Here is a 14,392-nt window from a genome sequence, read left to right as displayed (position 1 = left end):
TGGCAACGCAGAGCCTACTCGCTAGCTAGGTTCAATGTGCTACCATCTGCCATACTTCTTGGAAGATTCCATAAAACTCCCTACGCTAACAGGCCGTGCAGTGGTGCAAGTCCAGAGAGAGAAACTTCAGACCACGTGTTCTTAAACTGTACTTTTTACTCTGACCTGTGCCCCATCTTCATTGAGCCCTGTTTGCGTGAGCAAACAGTGAAGCCCGACAAATATAAAATTATCAAAGATTTCAGGTTTTCATGGCTGGTAACATCATTAGGGTTTGTAGAATCTTTCGGGCTCAAGTGCCGTGTTCTACTGCAGAAAGTTTTTCTTCCAGACGTTTCGTTCTTGGCTTCGGAGAACATCCTCAGTGGCGTTGCAGTCGGAGCAGGCGCTCTGACCTTCTTGGCTGCTGTGCATTAAGTGAGGCCAGGGCTGCTGGAGAGCTGCTATTTCTAGGTCCGCCACTTGGCCGAGCGCAGCAAGTGGCGGACCTAGAAATAGCAGCTCTCCAGCAGCCCTGGCCTCACTCAATGCACAGCAGCCAAGAAGGTCAACGCCACTGAGGATGTTCCCCGTAGCCGAGAACGAAACGTCTGGAAGAAAAACTTTCTCCAGTAGAACACGGCACTTGAGCCCGAAAGATTCTACAAACCCTAATAATAAATATAAAATTGTCTTCTTGTTGTCAACTCAGAACCAATCAGCAATCGAAAGTGTGGCAATTTTTTTTATTTCTGGCATCTCGGAGGTGCTTAGTGTATTTGCAAATTGCCATTGGATGGATGGATCGGTTCCCTGCTATGTTTGATCTTATGTCAATAAAGGTTATCGTATTGCAGGGGTGGCCGACGGTAGCTCTCCAGATGTTTTTTAGCCTACAACTCCCATCAGCCCCAGCCAGCATGGCCAATGGCTGGGGCTGATGGGAGTTGTAGGCAAAAAAACATCTGAAGAGCTACTGTTGGCCACCCCTGTCGTATTGTATTGTAACTCCTGGATCTCTGGAGTCTAGAGGTCAGACTCCAGAGAAAATGGCTGCTTTGGAGTGGGGAGGGGGGAGGGGATACTATACCATTACTCCAGGGGTGGCCAAACTTGCTTAATGTAAGAGCCACATACAATAACCATCAGATGTTTGAGAACCGCAAAACATGAACGTTGGATGTTCGAGAGATGATGAAGAAGAAGATATTGGATTTATATCCCACCCTCCACTCAGAAGAGTCTCAGAGCGGCTCACAATCTCCTTTACCTTTCTCCCCCACAACAGACACCCTGTGAGGTGGGTGGGGCTGGAGAGGGCTCTCACAGCAGCTGCCCTTTCAAGGACAACCTCTGCCAGAGCTATGGCTGACCCAAGGTCATGCTAGCAGGTGCAAGTGGAGGAGTGGGGAATCAAACCTGATTCGCCCAGATAAGAGTCCGCACACTTAACCACTACACCACACTTAACCACTACACCAAACTTGCTCTGGAAAGAGCTGGAAAGAAGGCAGGTAAAGAGGAGGGGGGAAGTGGAGGTGGAAAGAAAGCAACTTTAACTTTAAATGCGTTCTCCCAGCTGCTGTCTAGCTTGGCTTGGGGAAGTGATTTAAAGAGACAAATGCCTTCTCGGCCTGGCAAGGGAGGGGGAGAGGGGAGGGTCTCTCCCTGTGGTCGAAATGATCACTGGGATCTGTACCTCTGCGAGGAAGTTTTCTGTGCCCGGAAGGTGGTCAGTTATTTTGTTTCTGACGGCATGGGTCCGAAACCCAGTCCAGGCTCATCTGGGCAGGGGAGAATCGGGATGATAAAATGCTCAAGGAGCAAGCCCAGGGAAGCTGCAGTGACCAAGTGGGCCCCTGATGAAATGCACCCTCTTAAACATTAGGAAAGGAAAGGAAGGAAAGGTCCCCCGTGCAAGCACCAGTCGTTTCCGACTCTGGGGTGACGTTGCTTTCGTGACGTTCTCACGGCAGACTTTGGACAGGGTGGTTTGCCCTTGCCTTCCCCAGTCCGCTCCGCTTTCCCCGCAGCAAGCTGGGGACTCTTTTGACCGACCTCGGAAGGATGGAAGGCTGAAGCAACCTCGAGCTGGCCACCTGAAAACCCAGCTTCCACCGGGGATCGAACTCAGGTCGTGAGCAGAGAGTTCAGACTGCAGGACTCCCAACTTTACCACTCTGCGCCACGGGGCTCTTGGGTATCTACATCAAGAAGCAAACGACATTTCCAACTGCCTGTGTCGGCAGTGTGTGTGGAAAAGGAAAGGAAAGGTCCCCTGTGCAAGCACCAGTCGTTTCCGACTCTGGGGTGACGTTGCTTTCACAACATTTTCACAGCAGACTTTTGACGGGGTGGTTTGCCATTGCCTTCCCCAGTCCTCTACGCTTTCCCTCCAGCAAGCCGGGTGCCCATTTGACCGACCTCGGAAGGATGGAAGGCTGAGTCAACCTGGAGCCAGCTACTTGAAAACCCAGCTTCCACTGGGGATCGAACTCAGGTCGTGAGCAGAGCTTAGGACTGCAGTACTGCAGCTTTAACACTCTGTGCCACGGGGCTCTTTTTTAAACATTAGACAATATGTTAAATATGTTAATGTCCTTTTAGTAGCTTGAAAACATAATCTAAAATGCCAGTATTATTACTGTAATGCAACTAAATGCAATGGAAGATGGTGGGAGAAAGGAGGGCCTGGCCTGACTTGGTCCTTGAAGTTGCAAAGAGAAGGACTTGACTGTGCAACTGAACAACAATGCAACTAAAAATTTACATTGTATTTAGGGTTGCCAGCCTCCAGGTGGGGCCTGGGGATCTCCTGCTTTTACAACGGATCTCCAGCTGGCAGAGATCCAGCTCCCCTGGAGGAAATGCAATCCGTATTTATATTTAATATCTACTGCATACTGCCAGTAAAATGTACAATATATGTACACTGTAATTACACACACACACACACACACACACACACAAACATCAATTCTGCAAAAGCTTTAATTGTACACTTTTTTCCACTTTGGTATTTTTTGAAAATTTTATTTATTTATTATAAAAACTACATGATAGCCTTATAGTTGTGGGTGGGCCCCCTTTGTCTCCTGGCAACCAATATTTTTAGATCTAGTCTGCCGCTGCCAAGCTGGCTCTCACATATGGCTTGTCTTGGTGCTTACAGCAGGTATCGACTCCCCTGTGGCTTCTTCCCAGCAGGACCAGGCTCAGCGGCTCCTGCAGTCCTTCCTACTCGTCAGGCCTTTGGGTCAACTTCTCCTGATCTGCAGACAGCCCCCTTGGGGAGTAGGGTTGCCAGCCTCCAGGTGCGGACTAGAGATCTCCTGCTTTTAGAACTGACCTCCAGCTGGCAGAGGTCAGCTCCCCTGGAGAAAATGGCTGCTCTGAAGGGTGGAGTCTATGGCATTGGACCATGCTGACGCCCCTCCCCTCATCAAACCCCACCTTCTCTGGGATTCACCCCAAAATCTCGAGGTCTTTTCCAACACAGACCTGGCAATCCTAAGAACATAAGAGAAGTCATGTTAGATTAGGACAATGGCCCATCCAGTCCAACACTCTGTGTCACATAAGCACATAAGAGAAGCCCTGTTGGATCAGGCCAATGGCCCCTCCAGTCCAACACTCTGTGTCACATAAAGACATAAGAGAAGCCCTGTTGGATCACGCCAATGGCCCATCCAGTCCAACACTCTGTGTCACATAAGAACATAAGAGAAGCCATGTTGGATCAGGCCAATGGCCCATCCAGTCCAACACTCTGTGTCACATAAGCACATAAGAGAAGCCCTGCTGGATCAGGCCAATGGCCCATCCAGTCCAACACTCTGTGTCACATAAAAATATAAGAGAAGCCCTGTTGGATCACGCCAATGGCCCATCCAGTCCAACACTCTGTGTCACATAAGAACATAAGAGAAGCCATGTTGGATCAGGACAATGGCCCATCCAGTCCAACACTCTGTGTCACATAAGAGAAGCCCTGTTGGATCAGGCCAGTGGCCCATCCAATCCAACAATCTGTGTCACATAAGAATATAAGAGAAGCCATGTTGGATCAGGCCAATGGCCCATCCAGTCCAACACTCTGTGTCACATACGAATATAACAGAAGCCCTGTTGGATCAGGCCAGTGGCCCCTCCAGTCCAACACTCTGTGTCACATAAAAACATAAGAGAAGCCATGTTGGATCAGGCCAGTGGCCCATCCAGTCCAACACTCTGTGTCACATAAGAGAAGCCATGTTGGATCAGGACAATGGCCCATCCAGTCCAACACTCTGTGTCACATAAGAACATAAGAGAAGCCCTGTTGGATCAGGCCAGTGGCCCCTCCAGTCCAACACTCTGTGTCACATAAAAACATAAGAGAAGCCCTGTTGGATCACGCCAATGGCCCATCCAGTCCAACACTCTGTGTCACATAAAAACATAAGAGAAGCCCTGTTGGATCAGGCCGATGGCCCATCCAGTCCAACACTCTGTGTCACATAAGAATATAAGAGAAGCCCTGTTGGATCAGGCCAGTGGCCCATCCAGTCCAACACTCTGTGTCACATAAGAACATAAGAGAAGCCCTGTTAGATCAGGCCAATAGCCCATCCAGTCCAACACTCTGTGTCACACAGGGGCCCCCAAAACCCAGGTGCCATCAGGAGGTCCACCAGTGAGGCCAGGACACCAGATGCCCTCCCACTGTGGCCCCCCCCAAACACCAAGAATACAGAGCATCACTTGCCCCAGACAGAGAGTTCCAACAATAACTCTGTGGTTAATAGCCACTGATGGACCTCTGCTCCATATGCTTATCCAATCCCCTCTTGAAGCTGGCAATGCTTGCAGCTGCCACCACCTCCTGTGGCAGTGAATGCCACATGTTAATCACCCTTTGGGTGATCTTTGGGCTACTGTGTTGGTCTGAAGCAGCTGAACAAAGCTTGAGGCCAGTGGTATCTTTAAAACCAATGAATACACAGAAGCGTGCCTCCACATGAAAACTTATACCCCGAATGAAACTTTGTTGGTCTTAAAGGTGTTCTTGAACTCAAACTTTGTTCCTTGGGGTTCATGACGGCTGCAAATGAGGAAGAGCACCGGCATAGATGGCTTTTTGAAAACCGCAGGAGTTGAGCACCAGCTGCAGTGTGCTGCCTGGTTACTGGAAGCTTCAGAGGGCCCTGTGGGCATTTGGTTCTGAGAGTAGGGTTGCCAATCCCCAGGTGCGGGCAGGGGATCCCCCGGTTTGAAGCCCCTCACCCTGTTTCAGGGTCATCAGAAAGCGGGGGGGAGGGAAATGTCTGCTGGGTACTCCATTATTCCCTATAGAGACTGATTCTCATAAGGGATAATGGGTAATTGATCCGCGGGTATTTGGGGCTCTGGGGGGGGGGGCTGTTTTTAGAGCTAGAGACATCAAATTTTCAGCATCGCATCCAACGCCTCTCTCTAAATTGCCCTCCAAGTTTGAAAGGGATTGGACCAGGAGGTTCAATTCTATGAGCCCCCAAAGAAGGTACCCCTATCCGTTATTTTGAGTGGAGGGAAGGCATCTAAAAGGTATGCGGTCCCTTTAAACGTGATGGCCAGAACTCCCTTTGGAGTTCAGTGATGCTTGTCGCAACCATCTGGCCCCACCCCCAGTGTCTCCTGGCTCCTCCCCCAAAGTCCCCAGGTATTTCTTGAATCGGACTTGCCAACCCGATCTGAGAACCTGTTAAGGACCTGCGCCGGACTGATTGGTTCTGCTTATCTGTGACCAGGCCACAGGAGAAAGGCAGCAAGCAACCCTCTTTCCCATAAATGTCCGTGGTCTCCCAAGGGAGAGCGGCTGTCTTCCACGCGCCCTCTGCCATCCTTACCTGCGTCTCTGAGAGGTTCAGCTGCCGGGCGAGCTCCGTTCTTTCTCGGCCCACGACGTACTGGCAGCGCTGGAACTCCAGCTCCAACCTGTAGAGCTGTTCGGCGGTGAAAGAGGTCCGGGTTCTTTTGGGCCGGTCCAGGTCCAAACCTTTGGGAAGGACAATCTCCCGGATGGTCCCTTTGGCATCTAGGGGCAACCACAGAGACAGAGACTTGAGGGGGATGCCAACGTCCAGCCAACACCTGGCATGTGCCCCCTGGAGAGTCTGGAACAATACAATCAACACCAGAAATAGACTTACTATCACACCAAACATATATTTTAGTGACAAAGACTTAACAACATTTAAACATACAGTAATGCTCCCAGATGTACAGCCCCATGGCGCAGAGTGGTAAAGCTGCAGTCCTGCAGTCCGAACTCTCTGCTCAGCCGAGTTCAATCCCAGCGGAAGCTGGGTTCAGGTCGCCGGCTCGAGGTTGACTCAGCCTTCCATCCTTCCGAGGTCGGTCAAAGGAGTCCCCAGCTTGCTGGGGGGGGGGGGGAAGTGTAGATGACTGAGGAAGGCAAGGACAAACCACCCCATAAAAAGTCTGCTGTGAAAACGTCGTGATGCGACGTCACCCCAGAGTCGGAAATGACTGGTGCTTGCACAGGGGATGATCTTTTACCTTTTTAATACTCCCAGAATAGCAGCTGGTTACAAAATGCAATTACTGAAGAAATCTAGCAGTGCAAAAGTCCGCACAACTCCATATATGGGGCAAAGTCCGCTTTCTGTGCACGTCTCTGTGTCCTGTCGTCTTCTGTGCTGCTTCCAAGGACTCAAAAATATTCCACTGGAGAGAGAAAGGGGACCGCACTCCTAGATCAAATATTCTGGGAGCATTACTGCATGTTTACATGTTAAGTCTTTGTCACTAAAATATCTCTTTGTACACACTTTGGTGTGATAATAAGTCTATTTCCGGTGTTGATTGCATTGTTCCATATGTACACACTGGAACCTGTTGAATTTATATATATATTTCCCCCCCTGGAGAGTCTGGCATTTCACTCAAAAGCTCTTCTGCCTCTTTGCTTCACAACCCATCTAGACCCACCTCAGAATTTGTGTATCTGTGGTCCATGACCAGATAGAACAGGGGTGGCCAGTGGTAGATCTCCAGATGTTTTTTGCCTACAACTTCCATCAGCCCCAGCCAGCAGGGCCAGTGGCCGGAGCTTATGGGAGTTGTAGGCAAAAAAACACCTGGAGAGCTACCGTTGGCCACCCCTGAGATAGAAGAATTGGGGAGATTCTTGCAAAAGAGCCCTACTGATTGCATCTTTATTCTGAGAACATCAGAAGAGCCAAGGTCCATCAAGCCCATACTCTGTCCACCCACTGGCCAACCAACGACTTCTAGGAAAGCTACAAGCGGGAAGGCTACAGCAGCCTCTTCCTGCCTGCGCTGCCCTGTAGCTGATACAAAGAGGCATACTGGAAGGAGGAGGAGGAGGAGGAGAGAAGAAGAGAGTGGATTTATACCCCGCCCTTCACTAATAAAATATGATAAATAAATAAACACCTGAAGGAGTCTCAGAGCAGCTTCCAATCTCCTTTCCCTTCCCCACAACAGACACCCTGTGAGGGAGGTGGCGCTGAGAGAGCTCTGAGAGAAATGCTCTGGAGAGAACCACTGTGAGAGAACTGTGGCTGGCCCAGGGTCACCCAGCTGGCTGCCTGTGGAGGAGGAGGGGGAGGGAATCCAACTCGATTCTCCAGATTAGAATCCATTGTTCTTAACCACTTAGGGTTGCCAAGTCCAATTCAAGAAATATCTGGGGACTTTGGGGATGAAGCCAGGAGACTTTGGGGGTGGAGGCAGAAGCAAGGTTGTGACAAGTATAATTGAACTCCAAAGGGAGTGCTGGCCATCACGTTTAAAGGAAATGTGTGCCTTCCCTCCGTTGGAAATAATGAAGGATAGGGGCACCTTCTTTGGGGAGGGAGGGCGTCCAAACTGGGGATCCAGATTAGAATCCGCCGCCAAACCGGGGACCCCGTAGACCTCTGCCTGAGACCCTGGAGAGCTGCGGCCAGTCTGAGTAGACAGCGATGCTCTTGGTGAACCCAGGCTCTGATTCAGTACAAGCTGGCTTCCTGGGCCCATTGGTCATGTGTCCATATTATGCACAGCTGTCATTTAGGATTGCCTCCTATCACAGGGGAAAGCATTTAATAAACAAGTGCTTCAAACACCAGGAGGTCCCTTTCAACACATCCCTGTCTCTAATTTGCGAGAAAGTTGCAAGGACCCTCTTTGATGCTTGGTATTGACCCTGAAACCAAAGACTTCTTTATAACGAATTATTATTTCAACAATATTCATTGCATCTCCAGTCGGTCTGAAGAAAAGAGTGTATCTGCACGCATACGGCATTCTCCCCCCACACCCAAGCCACAGTGCCAGAGTTGTTAGACTGCAGGACTCCAACACAAACATGATCCCCCTCACATAAAGAAGAAGAAAGAAGAAGAAGACTGCAGATTTATACCCCATCCTTCTCTCTGAATCAGAGACTCAGAGTGTCTTACAATCGCCTATATCTTCTCCCGCCCCCCCAACAGACTCCCTGTGAGGTGGGTGGGGCTGAGAGGGCTCTCACAGCAGCTGCCCTTTCAAGGACAACTCCTGCAATAGCTAAGGCTAACCCAAAGCCATTCCAGTAGCTGTAAGTGAAGGAGTGGGGAATCAAACCCCGTTCTCCCAGATAAGAGACCGCACAGTTAACCACTATACCAAACTAGCTCTCTGTGAGCATTTCTCTCTGTGTTATGTGCCATCAAATTGCTTCTGACTTCTGGTGACCCTATGAATTCGTGACCTCAAGCCATTAGGCCATTCAGGCTTGAACTTGATCACATCCCTTATGAATATACAGTGGAGGTGAAGAATAGGTTTAAGGAACTAGAGTTGATAGAGTGCCTGAAGATCCAGTCAGGCAGTCCTAAGAGAAATCAACCCAGACTGTTCTCTGGAAGGTCAGATGCTGAAGCTGAAGCTCAAATACTTTGGCCACCAAATGAAAGGGAGCACTCCCTGGAGAAGATCCTGATGCTGGGAAAGACAGAAGGCAAAAGAAGGAGGGGACGGCAAAAGATGAGATGGCTGGACGGCGTTACTGATGTAACAAACACAAATTTGAGCAGACTTCGGAGGATGGTGGAAGACAGGAGGGCCTGGCGTGACTTGATCCATGGGGTCGCAAAGAGTCGGACTCGACTGTGCAACTGAACAATAACAAGAACATCTTATAGTTAACAGCCTAGCTCAGTTCTTGCAAACAGAAGCCCTTTGCAGCTTCCTTGATGGAATCCGTCTATCACACAAAATTCCCCCAGTCTTGCATTTTTTTCTTATGCATTCAGGGGAGAGATGGTGGCTCCGTGGTGGAGCATCTGCTGGGTAAGCAGAAGCTCCCAGGTTCAATCCCTGGCATCTCCAACTAAAAAGAGTCCAGGCAAATAGGTGTGAAAAATCTCAGCTTGAGACCCTGGAGAGCCTCTGCCAGTCTGAGGAGACAAGACTGACTTTGATGAACCCAAGAAGGTCTGATTCAGTATAACACAGCTTCATATGTTCATGGAGAGGGATGGTGGCTCAGTGGTTACAGCATCTGCTTGGTAAGCAGAAGGTCCCAGGTTCAATCAGTTCATCAGCTTGAGACCCTGGAGAGCCGCTGCCAGTCTGAGTAGACAATACTGACTTTGATGGACCCAGGGTCTGATTCAGTATAACACAGCTTCATATGTTCATATATTTGGGGAGGGATGGTGGCTCAGTGGAAGAGCCTCTGCTTGGTAAGCAGAAGGTCCCAGGTTCAATCCCCAGCATCTCCAACTAAAAAGGGTCCGGGCAAGTAGGTGTGAAAAACCTCAGCTTGAGACCCTGGAGAGCCTCTGCCAGTCTGAGGAGACAAGACTGACTTTGATGAACCCAAGAAGGTCTGATTCAGTATAACACAGCTTCATATGTTCATGGAGAGGGATGGTGGCTCAGTGGTTACAGCATCTGCTTGGTAAGCAGAAGGTCCCAGGTTCAATCAGTTCATCAGCTTGAGACCCTGGAGAGCCGCTGCCAGTCTGAGTAGACAATACTGACTTTGATGGACCCAGGGTCTGATTCAGTATAACACAGCTTCATATGTTCATATATTTGGGGAGGGATGGTGGCTCAGTGGAAGAGCCTCTGCTTGGTAAGCAGAAGGTCCCAGGTTCAATCCCCAGCATCTCCAACTAAAAAGGGTCCGGGCAAGTAGGTGTGAAAAACCTCAGCTTGAGATCCTGGAGAGCCGCTGCCAGTCTGAGTAGACAATACTGATTTTGATGGGCCCAGGGTCTGATTCAGTATAACACAGCTTCATATGTTCATATGTTCATGGAGAGGGATGGTGGCTCAGTGGTTATAGCATCTGCTTGGTTTGCAGAAAGTCCCAGGTTCAATCTCCAGCATCCCCAACTAAAAAGGGTCCATGCAAATAGGCGTGAAAAACCTCAGCTTGAGACCCTGGAGAGCCGCTGCCAGTCTGAGGAGACAAGACTGACTTTGATGGACCGAGGGTCTAATTCAGTAGAAGGCAGCTTCATATGTTCATATGTTCATTTTCAAGGAGGAAAGTTTCACCCAGGAATCTCTTGCGCATGACTATATCTCGTTGTGCAAAAACAGTGCAGGAAAACCAGTGTGGGTTTTCTGAAAAAGTTTCAGTTGAACCTGAGCCCCGGCTGCAGGTGCTCTCCTCTAATTTGGAAGGCAGCAGCCCCACCTGGTTTGCAGGGGGCAGGTCAGAGGGTGAAGCGTCCCTATGGGCCAAGGGTGGCCAAACTTGCTTAATGTAAGAGCCACATACAATAAACATCAGATGTTTGAGAGCTGGAAGGAAGGCAGGCAAAGAGGAGAGAGGAAGTGGCGGTGGAAAGAAAGCAACTTTAACTTTAAACGTGTTCTCCCAGCTGCTGTCTAGCTTGGCTTGGAGAAGTGATTTAAAGAGACAAATGCCTTCTTCAAGCTGGCTATTGGGGTGGGGTGGGGGGGCTTTGAGAGCCACACAATAGGTGTGGAAGCCACATGTGGCTCCTGAGCCTCAGTTTGGCCTCCCCTGCTATGGGCGAAGAGAAGACAGGTGTGCTGGACCTGAACTTTCCTGTAAGGTAAGGAGACACCTAGTGGCTGAGGTGACACAATGTCATGTTCAAAGGGGTGGGACGTCTTTCACAGGACATAGCAGGAAGGTTTTCACACAGGTGCTCTGGTAGCAAAAGCTACATAAAACACCCCAGTCAATAAAGGCCCTGGCTGCATGCATTTCCCATAGATTTCTCTCTCAGTGGTCATCAGGGCAGCTGAGGTCCTACAGAATGAGAACAGGCAGTATTTGAAGGGCTGTCCTATAGAGGATGGTGCAGAATTGTTTTCTGTGGCCCCAGAAGGTAGGACCAGAACCAACGGGTTGAAATTAAATCAAAAGAGTTTCCAGCTCAACATTCGGAAGAACTTCCTGACCCTTAGAGCGGTTCCTCAGTGGAACAGGCTTCCTCGGGAGGTGGCGGGCTCTCCTTCCTTGGAGGTTTTGAAACAGAGGCTCTATGGCCATTTGGCAGCAATTTGGATCCTGTGAATTTAGGAGAAAGTAAATGAGAAGGGAGCACTCACTGGAGAAGACCCTACATGTTAGATCAGGCCAATGGCCCATCCAGTCCAACACTCTGTGTCACACAGTGGCAAAAAATTTTTTTATATATACACACACACACACACACACACTGTGGCTAATAGCCACTGATGGACCTCTGCTCCATATTCTTATCTAAACCCCTCTTGAAGGTGGTTATGCTTATAGCCGCCGCCACCTCCTGTGGCAGTGAATTCCACATGTTAATCACCCTTTGGGTGAAGAAGTACTTCCTTTTATCCGTTTTAACCTGTCTGCTCAGCAATTTCATCGAATGCCCACGAGTTCTTGTATTGTGAGAAAGGGAGAAAAGTACTTCTTGATGCTGGGAAAGACAGAAGGCCAAAGAAGAAGGGGACGGCAAAAGATGAGATGGCTGGACAGAGTTACTGATATAACTAATGTGAATTTGAGCAGACTTGGGAGGATGGTGGAAGACAGGAGGACCTGGCGTGACTTTGTCCATGGGATTGCAAAGAGTCGGACTCGACTGTGCGACTGAACAACAATAAATTTGTGAATTTCCTGCATTGTGCAGGGGGTTGGACTAGATGACCCTAGGGGATCCCTTCCAACTCTATGATTCTATGACTGACATTTTAAGATTGTGGTGCATTCAGGATTGGTGAAGAATCCAGGGAAACATTTTGCAATGTACTATCGGTTTATAAAATATTTGCGCAGATTCTAGCAGCAAAAAGGCGACTCCAGGGATTCATCACAATGAATCCATTTAGGGCTAATTCAGGGGTCTCCAATGTGCTGTCTGGGGGCACCAAGACAACACCAGTGGCTAAGTGGTAGAGCATCTGCTTGGTAAGCAGAAGGTCCCAGGTTCAATCCCTGGCATCTCTAAAAAAGGGTCCAGGCAAATAGGCTTGTAAAACCTCAGCTTGAGACCTCGGAGAGCCGCTGCCAGTCTGAGAAGACAATACTGACTTTGATGGACCAAGGGTCTAATTCAGTATAAGGCAGCTTCATATGTTCATATGTTCACCACTCCTGGTATCAACCAAGTGTATTCAGAAAGTAGGCAGGGCTTTTGCCCAGCAAGGGTTCTGATTGGCCAATGGAGATCTGATTGACTGAAGATTTTTTTTAAATGTTGCTTTGGCAGCAACTGCCACCACAGCACAAGGACCGTCACTGTGTGACTGAAGGTGAACTGTGGCAGCCATTTTGTGGCAGCCATTTTGTTGCTGCACAATATGCCTTGTAAGAATTTCAAATGTGTCCCCAGGCTGGGGTTGCCAAGTCCAACTCATGAAACATCTGGGGACTTTAGGGGTGAAGCTAGGAGACTTTGGGGGTGGAGCCAGGAGCAAGGGTGTGACAAGCATAACTGAGTTCCAAAGGGAGTTCTGGCCATCATATTTAAAGGGACCGCACACCTTTTCAATGCCTTCCTTTGATTGGAAATAATGAAGGTTAGTGTCACGGCTGGGGCCGGGTCAGGCAAAGTCCAGAGGCAGTCCGAGGTCTGTAGCCAGTAAGCAGGAGGGTCTGAGGCGCCAAATCCAAATCAGTGTACAAGTATCGCAGGTCCGGGGTCCAGAAGCCGAGGTCAGGGAGTCCAGAAGTCAAAAGCCAAAGTCAGGGAGTCAGGAACCAAAGTCAAGCCGGAGTGGATGCTAGGATGTCAGGGAGATGACTAGTTGCTTCCACAAAGCCTCCTCCCAAAGCCCACAGCTATATAGCCCTCTGCTGGCTGTTGCCCGTTTGGGCTAATTGCTGGCTCAGGGAGGCAGCCAGGATCCTGTCATAACTCAAGCATCCTTGCTCTTAGGAGGGCCAGAATCCTCTCAGAACTCAGGGCTCAGGGAGCGTCTTGCTTGTGAGCGTGCCGCCCTCCTCCGATCCCTGAGGTCCTGCCGGAGGCGGTCACGCACACGAGCCACCCGAGAGGGCGAGGCAGGGGGGCTGGGATCTTCTCCAGCAGGAGGCAGGGGCACTGGTGCAGGTGGCAGGGGCACAGTTTCCTCGTCAGACTCAACTTCCTCTGCAGGGTCCCCAGCACCCATGACAGTTAGGAGCATCTTCTTTGGGGGCTCACAGAATTGGACCCCCTGGTCCAATCTTTTTGAAACTTGATGGGTATTTTGGGGCCGGGCACTGAATGCTATGTGGAAAATTTGGTGCCCCTGACTCACAAAACAGCCTCCCCAGAGCCCCAAATACCCTCAAATCAATTCTCCATTATACCTTTGGGAATCAATTTCCTTAGGGAATAATGGAGTGCCCAGCAGACATCTCCCTCCCCCTCTCCTGCTTTCTGATGACCATGAAGTGGGGGAGGACCTCCAAACCGGGGATTGGCAACCCTACCCCAGGCTCAGAAATGTTGAGGACCCATGGTCAATACTCCCTCTCAGCTGAGCAAAAATTCTACTTCATGAGCTACTGGCATTAAAGTTGTGAACCACTGCATGAATTTGTTTGCTGTGGGGCCCTTTTTCCTGAGCTCAGACAAAAATGTGTGAGCTGGAGGCTAAAAAACTGTAAGCTAGCTCACACTAACTCAGTTTAGAGGGAACACTGACCCTGGTTTAATTCCTAAGGGATTACCCAGAGGTAGGTGGAAAATCCATAGGATTGTAACCCTAAAGGTACCATGAGATTGTCATTTTTTTTTAAAAAAAAAATGCTGTGCGTTCGACTTTGAACTCTGGGCACAAAGCAAAGGCTTAATCTCAGTTCATCAATGAAGCTTTCACTAATCGTGTCCTGGATCGTCCAGGATTTAAGAAGATTTTCTTTGCTGTATCAGAACAAAATCCAGCTCGTTCTGCTTTCCAATCAGCCCGCAGGAAAGTCACTCACACGCCT

At 49.5% G+C, this 14,392-nt stretch overlaps 1 protein-coding gene across 1 annotated transcript in view; it reads right to left on the bottom strand.

The window, feature by feature from the left end:
• Positions 1 to 14,392, bottom strand: part of VAX2 (ventral anterior homeobox 2) — a 61,120-nt gene that overhangs the window by 17,345 nt on the left and 29,383 nt on the right. Inside the window, exon 2 of the mRNA XM_060247435.1 lies at positions 5,847 to 6,034. Coding sequence (XP_060103418.1) covers positions 5,847 to 6,034 — 188 coding nt within the window. The remainder of the gene's footprint in view (positions 1 to 5,846; positions 6,035 to 14,392) is intronic.

The sequence above is a fragment of the Heteronotia binoei genome, chromosome 9 (genome assembly GCF_032191835.1).
Source record: "Heteronotia binoei isolate CCM8104 ecotype False Entrance Well chromosome 9, APGP_CSIRO_Hbin_v1, whole genome shotgun sequence".
NCBI classification, from domain to species: Eukaryota; Metazoa; Chordata; class Lepidosauria; order Squamata; family Gekkonidae; genus Heteronotia; species Heteronotia binoei.
Note: the sequence above shows the minus strand (reverse complement) of the source record. Positions and strands in the feature narration are given on the sequence as shown.